General features: G+C 48.6%; 1 protein-coding gene across 1 annotated transcript; it reads left to right on the top strand.

Moving 5' to 3' along the window:
• The first annotated feature begins 2,473 nt into the window (after positions 1-2,473).
• On the top strand, positions 2,474-3,225 carry LOC119453316 (histone-lysine N-methyltransferase SETMAR-like). The gene has a single exon (XM_049661021.1). The coding sequence runs from the start codon at positions 2,596-2,598 to the stop codon at positions 3,154-3,156; it is 561 nt and encodes a 186-aa protein (XP_049516978.1). The 5' UTR covers positions 2,474-2,595; the 3' UTR covers positions 3,157-3,225.
• The last annotated feature ends 9,215 nt before the right edge of the window (positions 3,226-12,440 follow it).

Genomic DNA, 12,440 nt, shown 5'->3' with positions numbered 1-12,440 from the left:
ATATAACCCTACCTTCCGCGTGAAAATCGACAATGTATTGTCGCGTCAGTTTATACAGGAAACTGGTGTACCCCAAGGGAAGGTGCGCTCAGCCGCAAACTGTTTATAGTGAAGATGAACACACTTCGTGCTTCATTACCACCAGCTATTTTTTATTCCGTCTACGTAGAAGACATACAAATAGGTTTCAAATCCTGCAACCTTACAGTGTGTGAGAGCAAGTACAACAGGGCTTGAACAAAGTGTCCAAGTGGGCAGACGAATACGGATTCAAAGTGAACCCCCACAAAAGTTATTCCGCGCTTTTCACAAGGAAGAAAGGGCTCATTGAAGATATCAGTATCGAAATGTATGGGCAACAAATACCTGTGAACAAAGAGCACAAGTTCCTAGGTATCAATCATACTTGACTCTAAACTTACTTTCATTCCACATATAAATTATCTCAAGGTGGGATGCCTAAAAACGATGAACTTACTGAAAATTATATCTCACACATCCTGGGGCAGTGACAGGAAGTGTTCAATGAATCTTCACAAGAGACTCATTCGGTCACGATTGGACTATCCTGCCGTGGTATATCGCTCTGCCGCCCCGAGCGCGCTAAAGAAGCTGATCCCGTCCACCATCTAGGTATCCGCCTGGCCACTGGCGCATTCGGAACAAGCCCTGTCGTAAGTTTATACGTAGAATCAAATGAGTGGTCACTCCATCTGCAGAGAACGTACATCAGCTTCACCTACTTTCTCAAAGTGCATTCTAATCAGGAACATCCTTGTTCTACAACCGTTAATGATTTGACGAGTGCAACGCTTTTTCGTAATCGACCCTCTATGAGGCGGCCTTTCTCACTGCGTGTGAGAGAACTTAGCGAAGAGATAGATGTCCCACTTCTCGAACATCGCCTAATGCCTTTAGCTAAGCTGTCACCGCCTCGGGAGTGGCAGGTGATAGAATGTGATGTACCCTTTGTAGAGGTCACAAAGCACTCTCCCGAGCTCGAAATCGCAACGGATTTCCGCGAACTTCTGTCGAAGTACTCGTGCTCGGAATTCTACACCGACGCGTCAAAGTCACATGCTGGCGTATCTTACGCGGCTGTTGGCCCCTCTTTTTCTAATTCTGACGTATTGAACCCCCTCCCCCCTAACAGTATCTTCACTGCAGAAGCCTATGCAGTACTGTCTGCGGTGAAGCATATAAAGAAATTAAAACTAGAGAAAGCAATAATATTCACAGACTCGTTTAGTCTTATAAAAGCGTTAACGTCTTTACAAAAGCATAAATATCCAGTTTTTATTGAGCTTTACTCACTCTAGTGCGACATTTATTTATCTCATAGACATGTAAAAATATGCTGCGCTCCTAGCCATGGAGGAATCGAGGGTAATGTGCTTGCCGACGAAATTGCCAAATCAATAGCATCGTAAGGTATTAATCTTTCCGCGGCTGCCCCTGCTACAGATCTGAAGCCGTTCTCACGAGACAAACTGCGAAGCCACTGGCAACGATTGTGGGATGCTGAAACGAACAATAAGCTTCACGTCATTAAGCCAAAATTAGGTTTCTGGCCCTCCACTAGGAAAACACGAAGAACAGGTGTCCTCTTGTGTCGTCTCAGAATAGGACACACATATGATACTCACAACTTTCTTTTGCCTGGTAGCGAGCCTCCAACCTGTGGTAGACGTGGTGCGAGGCTGACCGTCCTCCACGTCCTCCTGGAGTGTCGGGAAGCCGAAAGAGCGAGGAAGAAACAGTTTCCTCTCGCATACCGCTATTGTGTCCCTCTCCATCCCACTATGGTTCTTGGTAACGAACCGCTTTTTTAACACCAAAGCAGTCCTCGCTTTCTTGAACGATGTTGTCCTAGATGTTATCAGCCCAATAAATTCGTAGCGCGTCCTTTCTCCAGAGTTTTGAAAATTTTTATCACATGTAGATTTTACGCACTTTACAGCGACTATCTTTAGGCCCCCCTACAGCCCCGTCATATGCACCACACGTAATTCATCGCTCCAATTCGAACACATTAACACTAGCCTGACGCTCTTTGGCCATACTTGGCCCTTGCGCCACAAAACACTACATTCATCATCATTGCATTGCAAAAAACCGTAATCTGAGAGGCGTAGCACGTGTTCGGATGAATGAAAAAGTGATCATTCCGAACATGTGCTGCATGGGCCAGCTTTGTAACAGTTGTCTTTTTGTGACGCGATGTTTTCGCGTTTCTGCACCCTCTGTTTAGACGCGTATATATGTTCATGTGTCTTCCAATTATACCAGGTCTGTTAGAAAAGTATCCTACCTTATTTTTTTTGCGAACACCTGATGGATATGAAACAGTCGCGCTTGCATCAGCCGACCTTGAACCTTCGTGCGCATGCGCGCATTTTTTGCCGCCTGCCGATAGCGTTAGTCGCTGGGACGTAGTGTTTGGGAGGTAGTGCGCAGTGCTCTCGTCGGTTTTTTATTGCAAGGAAAATGGCGGAGTGACTGGAGCAGCGATACTGCCTCAAATTTTGCCAGGAACTGGGCGACAGTCAAGTGGAAACCATTCGGAAGATTCAGACGGCTTTCGGTGACGATGCTATGAGCAGCACACAGATTAAGGAGTGGTACAACCGGTTTAAAGACGGCCGCACATCGGTGGAGAGCGAGCCACGCGCCGGTCGGCCATCAACATGCCGAAATGACCAGGTCATTCCCGAAGTGAACGCTGTGGTGATGCGGGACCGTCGTGTGACTATCCGAGAAATTGCGGAAGAGGTGGGCATCAGCACTTTTTCTGCAGATTCCTTTATGACAGAAGATTTGGCCATGAAGAGAGTTGCGGCGAAATTCATGCCGAAGCTGCTTACGGTGGAGCAAAAGCAACTTCGTGTTGAAGTCTCACAGGACATGCAGGATTCCACAAACAGTGACCCCGACTTCATGAACACCACAATCACTGGTGATGAGTCTTGGGTGAACGGGTACGACCCGGAAACCAAATCCCAGTCGTCACAGTGGAAGCATTCTACGTCACCAAGACCAAAGAAGGCCCGCCAAGTGCGCAGCAACATCAAAGTGATGCCGACTGCTTTCTTTGACTCCCGCGGTGTGGTACACCACGAGTATGCACCACAGGGTCAAACAATCACCAAGGAGTAGTACAGGGATGTCCTTCGTCGCCTACGTGATGCTGTGCGGCGCAAGAGACCGGAGTTGTGGTCAACAGGAAATTGGTGCATCCATCACGACAATGCTCCTGCACATTCCTCGCACTTGATTCAGACTATTTTTTTGTGGGCGAAAAACCAGACTCCTGTCGTTCAACAGGCTCCTTACTCTCCTGATATGGCCCCCTGCGACTTCTGTCTGTTTCCCAAAATCAAGAGGCCATTGAAAGGAGGGCGATTTCAAACAAGAGAGGACATTATGACTGCAACGAGAGCTGAGCTAAACTCCATTCTCAAAGAGGCCTTCTCGGAATGCTTCCATCTATGGCAGCACCGCTGGGAGAAGTGTGTGGAGTCCCAAGGAGATTACTTTGAGGGTGATTAGGTTTCCAACGCTCCAGTTATGCCAGTTTTTTTCTTCGGCCAAAGGTCGGATACTTTTCTAACAGACCTCGTATACGATCGCCGACTTTGCTACATGCCTCTCTCAAATTCTTTGCCTGAATATATCGCGAAATGAAAACACGTATACAGCTGCGCTCAAATTTTGCATTATAGAGTAGTGTAATCGTCGGTGATTTTTTTAAATAGTTTTTTTTATTTAGATGAAAATGACGTACTTTGTGTGCCGCTTTTCTGCCACTGCTTTCTGATGACGATGCGGTCGCACAATAAGCCAAGTAATGCGCTCGCATTACTAACAGCAGTAATAATTTCAATAGCGCTGGCTTATTGCCACGTGCTTGAGTAATAGTTTGTAACATCAGGTAACGTTCTTTAGTGTATGTGTCATATCGCGCATAAGCTTTCGCGCTCCTTGCTACGATGTGTTTGATGGGGAGGTAAATTCTTAGCGAGTTTTTGAAAAGGGGGATCCAAAGTTAGGGGGCGCTATGGACCAGGCTTACAAAAGAAGACAAAGAGCTCAGAAGTGCTCAAAATGAGTACAGCAGGGTTTGGGGTTTCGGCTACGCAAAGCCCGCTAGGGGGACACCATTTCTAAAGCTTCATAATAAACAATACGTTTGAGCTACGCGCATTTGGAAAGCGGAACAGTTGGATGTCGTAAAGGCTTGCATCTAGGGAAAAAATACAAATAAAACATTGCTGGTATTTTACGTATCAGAGCAAAACGTGAGATATGAGATAAATGTATCGAACATAGCAATGTCGACTCATTGCGCCAAAGGTGGTCTGTGCAATCACGCTGCACGTGCAAGTTCTCGTTACCAGTCTGTAAACAACGTAAACTACTTCGTGTTGTTTAACACCTCTTTAACATACACCATTATGACGTGAAGCCCTTCCGAAAACGGCCGAGATGTAAAATCTAGTTTAACTTAATAAAACAGTGTACTCCGTGCACGTTTTGACTTGCATAAAGGTATCCTAGCAATAATTAGGACCAATTTAACCCTGCTGCCACTATTCGCGAAGCGGCGGTAACTTGACATAACGCGCTTCCAGGAAACCAGATTAGAGGGGTGAGTGCGAAAGCCAAGGAACGCATGTGGATGGATGGATGGTGTTGGGAACGGGTAGCGTTTAGGCCGGTGATCCTTCAGCCAGAGGGATGAGTACGTCCGGGAGTAAGAGCGATAAAAAAAGGGTTTATTCTACATATTTATAGTGGCTCCAAATACGGAAGCCCACTCCATGGGGGAGCACTTTGGAAGTCTCAGCTCACTACATGCCTGAGCACATATCAGAACACGTCAGGAGACACCACTGCACTCAAACATTCGTCTTCCCTAGTTGACCCGACTAGGGAATCAGATGACCTTGATGCGGCCAATCAGAGGGGTCGTATTGTTCACTGAACTCCGCATCTAATGTTGCACCTTCGAAGCAAGGACCAGGCAATCCGGAAACAGGGGGTTGACACTCCTTCCACGAAAGTCGGTGACTTAGTTTTTTGCCCTCCAATGGTCATCTTGCCAAGGTGGGGAGAATGGTCTTCACGCTAATCTCCGCTTCTAACGAAGGATGGCGGTTGTGGTCGGTCGCTTCTAAGTGAGCTTCTTTGTCCGATCGGCACTGCCGGTGTCGGGCCACGTCGCCAGGTAGGCGGCCGCTGATGGAGGGGGTGGAATCGGGGGAAGCCCCCAAAGAATGCGCACTGCCGAGTTGGGGCGCTTGTTTGCCCGTCTCGTCGGTGTCGGGGACTGTTGCCATCTGGGCGACGCCGATGGAAGGGCATTCCTCGATGGGAAATAATCAAAGAATGCGCCCGGCCGATTCGGGACGCAACAGACTGAAGATCCTGAAGATCAACAGACAGTCTGAAGATCAACAGACTGAACCCCCACCGGAAGATCCGACCTGAGGGTGACCAGCTGTCAGGTTGCCCGAAGCGTCGGTGCTCAGTCGTGAACTCGGGGTTTCTTCTTGAAATGATGGCCAATCACACACTCGAGCATGAGGTCCCAGCATTAACCTCGTTGTGGCCTTCTTCCTGGGAATACACAAGCACACACACGAACCACAGGGCACTCGGAAAGCGCTTTGCTCGCACCGAGAGCCATCGGGTCTAGCGAACAAATTAACGCACGTGCCCTTATTTAATAATAGCACCAAGCAGCCATCAAATTACTAAACCTTCGCTGAAGCCCACAATTTTGAAATTAGATAAGGATTGTGCAACCTTCTCGCAATATCCGATACGGAAGAGTCATTCCCGGTGACGAAGCGCCACATGGTGTGCAAGCGCCCGAAATCCATTTAAATCCACAAGGCGTCGCTTGTCCCAATAATTTGGACCCAAAATTTGGTGCCGCCAAAGCAAGCTCTGATGAACCTCTGAGTTCACCAAAACGAGATCGTCGTGCTGCAGAGAGCACAGGTAGAATACTCGGAAATGCTCTCAATAAATTATAATTCAAATATCATACGCAGCACAAACGCTATGAACAGTCGTACATCCGCTAGTATCGTACGTACTAGTGCCACTCAGAGCCACATTTGCATCGTGGATGTACTGTCAGAGTCGATTTAACTTTGCGGACAACATTCACATTTAATACGTGCGAATCACGCACTAACAATTTCTTTCTCTTGTCCATATAGGACACACACTAAAGATACAACAAAAAAATCTGGCGTAAATTACACGCTAACACGACAAGACTCGCGAACATTTCTAAAAGTGAAGTGATAATCAAGCGCGCCACTACAGGCTTCAAACAAATAGCCTGAACCGGACACTGCAAGCGTATCTCTTACAAAAAAGAAGCCTATTTGTCTAAAAAGGAACGACACGTCGAAAAAAAGTTTCAAAAATTTAAACGCGCGCGAACCAGCTCTTTCAAAATATCGATGAGCTTCTAAAACAAAGAAATTTAAACACAGCTCGAAACGGGCATATCAAAATGATCTCAAGTCTCGGAGATCTTAAAACAATTAACCAAACACAAAAAATAAAGAAACAAACAAAATGATGTTTCCACAATCCCTGTATCGCCGCTTTTTGTTCCGAATAGCCTACGGCTGCGACCTAATTTTAAGCCGTACTCTAGGTGGGCGCGGTCTGAAAACTTGTCTTGTCAACGAGGGAATAGAAAGGACACGTAGGTTATTCTCCTCGCTGCCCGCCCCCGATACTGTACAAACAGGCCTCATGCCTTCTGAGCGCCGTGCGTGACCGATTCGCGTCGCCTTCCCGCCTCACCCTCCAGTGTCATGCCTAATACCGCTCGAAAAGAACCGAACGAGGGGGAACATAATTGCCCCCTTCGCGCCACCTTCGCTTTTGTTGTTGTTGTTGTTGTTGCCTCAAAACATGGCTCCCCCCACTTTCGCGCCGAACGACCCTTTCTTTTCTTCCTCCTTCGGCGGTTCGGACGCGATCTGTCTGAAAACATTCCAAGGAACGCACGCGCCGTTCGAACTCTTTGACTGCACTCCCCACTGGGTTTAGTGCCTTTGTTCGGCCGCGTTGCCCTGTCTGCCACATTCCCGACTTTGCGACGCCGTTTCATCTTAGCACGTTTACTAGTGCTCATTTTCAAGCCTTCCGCTTGAATCTCGTGCTGACCGGCACTTATTTCATCGGTCACTATTTCCGTCTCAACCGCACAGTCCGGATGATTTGCGGGTAAATCATTCCTCTCAATGCTACCTCGACTGGCGGAGAGCTTCAAACACACAGGGACAATGCAGCTATTTTCATTTGCGCAAAGTAGCGCGTATACATGGGAGCTGTCCACAACTGCACTGCCCTGACTACATTGTGCTTTAGCGCACTTTCCTGACCGATTGGACTTTGCACTGGTGCTCTTGTCTGACGAATAGGGGCCACTTCGGACTTCTGCAAGAGCTACCTTCGCGACGTACTCCCTGGATAACTGTTCCAAATCGTACACAGCTGGCCTAGCTGCTTCTCTAATATTCCATTGGCACAGTACCTCGTCGCGCTCAATCCGGTCCCCATTACCGGACTCCTCAAGAACTACGTCACGGTCTACGGATCTGGCCTCACCTGTGAACGTACCATTAGGCTCAGGGGGATCAGCCATGCTTTCTACCATCGGTAGAACCGTGCGTGCTACTTGTTCGCACTTTCCGTGCTCTACTTGTACGGGTGCCTGACATTTCTGTTGCTCCACTTCAAAACCCTGTTCCAATCTTTCAACCTCTTGATTGAGAGCTTCTATCTCTTCGTATTGTTGCTTAATCCATTCCTGTCTTTTCAATTCCTGCTCATGGTCAATTGCTTCCTGTTCTTTTAGAATTAAGTTGCCGAAGTATTCAAAGTATTCCTGATCCTTGTTGCTTTCTAAAATTGCTTAATTTCGGCTTCTGACCTGTCCTCATCTACTTCTACATCGAGCTCTTCACACAACCGCAACAAGCTAGCTCTCGTCAAACTCATGAGGTCCATGGTCACTACTTTAGGCTTTGGCTCAGCTATTCCACAAAACTTGCTGCGAAACCCGCACAAATTGCAATGCAAGTAAAAAAACTACCAGCGGTTCAATTCTGTTTTCCCAAGAAAAACTGAAGCCTGGAAAATATAGCAGAAAACAAACGCCTACACACAGAAGTAGCACCAAGTTCTCCTCCATCGTATCGAATCAATTGCAAGAAGACGTAAATCCTGGGTCGCCTTTTAACTGATTACAATTCCGGTAGGTCTCTACGTCCCGATTACTCCCACACAGGTATGAGGTCTGGCTTTAGTAGCTGGTTCAGATCTATGCTGAAAGCTGCTTTCTGCTGAGATGCGCAACAACCACAGTATCAAAATGGGTAGTTGTACACGCTCCATCGGTTTTTAGAAAGTCTAGGCTAAAAGATCCGATGACTCAAGCGAAAAGCCAGACTCACCCTGTACTATGCAGTCATGATGCGCTGCGTTCTTCCAGCCGCTCGCGAACCAGTTGGCGATTGGCGTTGACTGCAGGTTCCATCTTGCCGCTGTCAGCCAGTCGCTCTTGAATCAGTTGTTGGTGACTGGCGTTGGCTGCAGGGTCCATCTCACCACGGCGATTCAGTTGATCGCGAACCAGATGCCGGTGACTGGCGTTGGCTGAAGGGTCGATCTCACCGCGTCCATCCAGTTGGTCGCGGCTCGGGGTTAGGATTCATTTCACCGCTGCCATCCAGTTGGTCGCGAACGAGATGCCGGCGACTGGCCACGTCGCCAGGTAGGCGGCCGCTGATGAAGGGGGTGGAATCGGGGAACGCCCCCAAAGAATGCGCACTCTGCCGAGTTGGGGCGCTTGTTTGCCCATCTCGTCGGTGTCGGGGACTGTTGCCGTCTTGGCGACGCCGATGAAAGGGCCTTCCTCGATGGGAAATAATCAAAGAATGGACGGACGGATGGACGGACGGGACATGTTTACTGTCTCCGTGATATCCCTGAACCCAAGGGCTTCAAGGAGCCCAGAGAAGCCTAAACTGGCAGCTCGGTAGATATTTTTACGGCGCAACTAAGAATGGCGCCAAAGTCAGAAAACGACGATTCGACGTGTCGAGGTGAAATTGGTCTCGACAGCCATCTTGTTTGTACATGGTTGCTTGTTTGGCCGAGGAAGGTTGGCCGAGGTCGAAAGAAGCACGGAAACGTTCAAGAAGTTCAACAACTTCACTGCGTTGAGTGGGCGTAAGCGCGTTGTCGACGGTATATGCAAGAAAACATCGGGGGAACGCGAGATTGGTGCGGTAGCAGAAGTGACGGCACCGATAGGCAGTGGCGACCTATCGGAAGGTAGGTCAAATGGACTAATAATGTCAAGAGTGTCGAGACACCCCACACATTCACCGTCTAAGAGAGTTGAAGGAGAGGAAAATTGATTACACGCATAAATGGCAGCGGAACCATCGGTGAATGTGACGACTGCAAACGGGCATAGAAGGTTCCGTCGACGCGCACAATTTTCAGATGGTGTAAAAAGAGCTGTCGTGACGGGGGCAGAGTCACAAGTCACAAGAGGTAGTAGGCATCGGTCGCGGAGGAGTTCGGTTGAGAGCGGCAGCGTAAGTCAGAGGGGCAGTCACGGGCGGTGGTGGAGAGGGAGGTGGGAGCGCCTCAGAAACTTGTGCTTGGATCACCCGACGGAGCGACGGTTCTAGTGTGGAAGCAGGCTCAGCAACACACTCCACAAGAGATAGCTGGCGAGCCACTTCTTCCCGAATGTATTGCTGAATCTGCGGCAGCAAGCCGGAGTGATCAGCGCTAAGGGATCCAGGCTCCAAGGCCGAGAGGTCCGCGGATTGCAAACTGGTGCGACGGGTGGAAAGACACTGCTTGCCCAGCTCGTCGAAGCTTTGACAGAGCTCAATTACTTGTGCTACTGTCGTAGGGTTCTTGTCCACGAGCATATGGAAGGCATCGTCGTATATGCCTTTCATAATATGCCTTATCTTATCGGCTTTGGTCATGGACGAATTCACGCGCTTACAGAGGTCGATGACGTCCTCAATGTAGCTCGCGAAGGTTTCACCGCTTTGTTGAGCGCGACCACGCAAACGGTGTTCAGCACAGAGTATGCGCACAGCGGGACGGCCGAAGACCGAAGTGAGGGTCTCGGTGAAAGCTGACCAGGTTGTGAACTCGGCTTCGTGGTTTCTAAACCACAGATTTGCCACATAAGTCACATAAAAGATGGCATTGGTCAGCTTGTCGCGGTCAGCCCACTTGTTATGCGTGCTAACGCGGTCATACTCTGCAAGCCAGTCCTCCACGTCGTGATCGTCGGTGCCGCTGAACATGGCAGGGTCGCGCTGACGTACCGCACCAGAACACACGACAGCCGGGGGGGGGGGGGGGGGAGCGGATTGCGAAGGGCCGGCGTCGTCGGTCATTGTGGCCGCAGATGGCAACGTACGGCTGCGGAGCTCCAGGTCGGAGAAGACGTTACCCCGCACCTCCAGCAAATGTCACGGGACGTTCTTGTAAGTCCACAGGGCGTCTGACAGAAGTACAAGAAGACGGAGCAGTCTCAGCGGGAAACCGATCGAGCGCGCACTTCTAGTTCGTCGACTTCCTCTTTTACACTTCACCGTGCCGGCACCGATAATCTCCAGCACAATATATATATATATATAAGCATATCATAAGAAGCCAACAAACAATAACACCAAGGACAACATAGGGGAAATTACTTGTACTTAATAATTGAATTAAAGAAATGATAAATTAATGAAAATTAAAATGGATGAAAAAACAACTGTCCGCAGGTGGGAACGTACCCATGTCTTCGCATTACGCGTGCGATGCTCTCACCATTGAGCTACCGCGGAACCGTTTTCCCATCCACTTTCTGGAGTATTTATGTTTTACAACTAGAACCCGGAGTGTTAGCGCCACCACTCATAAACCATAGGGCGGATCTGGAACATCCTTTCTGCCGCAGGCGTCACGAGCACGTGATCTTTTTGGGTGATGGCAACTGGTCAATAAACCCACATATGCTACCTACAGGCATCATTTTTGCCGGATTCGAGCCCTCGTTATGTAGTGAACGAGAAGAAAGGGAACCGAGGGGCCCGATTTTGTGAATAAGCATGTCATAAGAAGCCAACAAACAATAACAGCAAGGACAACACTTCACCGTGCCGGCACCGATAATCTCCAGCACAATCAATATATATATATATATATATATATATATATATATAAGCATATCATAAGAAGCCAACAACAAACAATAACACCAAGGACAACATAGGGGAAATTACTTGTACTTAATAATTGAATTAAAGAAATGATAAATTAATGAAAATGAAAATTGATGAACAAAAAACTGTCCGCAGGTGGGGAACGAACCCACATCTTAACATTACGCGTGTGATGCTCTCACCATTGAGCTACCGCGGAACCGTTTTCCTATCCACTTTCTGAGGTATTTATGTTTTACAACTAGTACTAACCCTGGATCTTGGAGTTCATTCTGTATGCGCCTTTGTCGTTTCAAAGCTGTCTAATGCTCTCGCCCATCCAATGGTCAGCGGTATCCTGCACACTACCGAAATCCAGCCGAGTGCAAACCGCAGACGATCGACCAATCTGTTTCGCCTGCAGGCGCATCGGTCACGTTGCTCACTATTGTAACAACCGTACTGTCTCTTCCCCTCTGAGACCGCCATAAACCAGTTATTATCGCCCCGAACAGAGCCAGTGTCGTTACCAGCCTACATTTGAACCGCAACAGCCAAACAACGACGCATGTGCTGCTTGGAAGAGTCCCTCGTCGTCATTCCGACGTCACCAGTCCCGTTCACAAGCATTGACACTGGTGCGCACATATACGTAATGAGTGCCCAATTGCGCCGACTGCTGAACAAAGTCCTCCCACCGGCTGCATCACGCACTCCGCGTCGCCGATGGAGGAACGCCTACCGTGCTTGGTATGTGCACTGCTCGTATTGGCATCGCGGGGCGCCTAAAACTGTTACTTGCCGTTTTATAACAAAGGCCTTATGACGCTATACTCGACTTAGACTTTCTATCATCCCATTCAGCCGTCTTTGCGCGTCTAGTGTCATTCAGCTTGAGCTACCCCACGGATGTTATATAGTCCACCAGTCACACAGCCACGGTTGTGTTCTGCCGAAGACATCCGCCTGTCGCCTCAAGCCACTACGTACGTCACTCTAATGTTTCCATCTGTTCCTGACGGCGTCTACGTGCTATGTCCCACCACTGACATACGGCTTGAAAGGAATTTCGCTGTTCCACATACCGTGCTCACTGTTACAGGCAATCAGAGTTCGCTCCCTCTCCTCAATTTTAACTGCTCGACTCAAATTGTTCCCAGAGGCATGTCTTTGGGC

The sequence above is a fragment of the Dermacentor silvarum genome, chromosome 1 (genome assembly GCF_013339745.2).
Source record: "Dermacentor silvarum isolate Dsil-2018 chromosome 1, BIME_Dsil_1.4, whole genome shotgun sequence".
Taxonomy (NCBI): Eukaryota; Metazoa; Arthropoda; class Arachnida; order Ixodida; family Ixodidae; genus Dermacentor; species Dermacentor silvarum.
The sequence above is the reverse complement of the archived record's forward strand: the minus strand, read 5'-3'. Positions and strand labels throughout refer to the sequence as shown.

Excerpts from the sequence above, each read along its gene's own strand:
- LOC119453316 (XM_049661021.1), top strand. The coding sequence starts at position 2,596 with ATGAGCAGCACACAGATTAAGGAGTGGTACAACCGGTTTAAAGACGGC.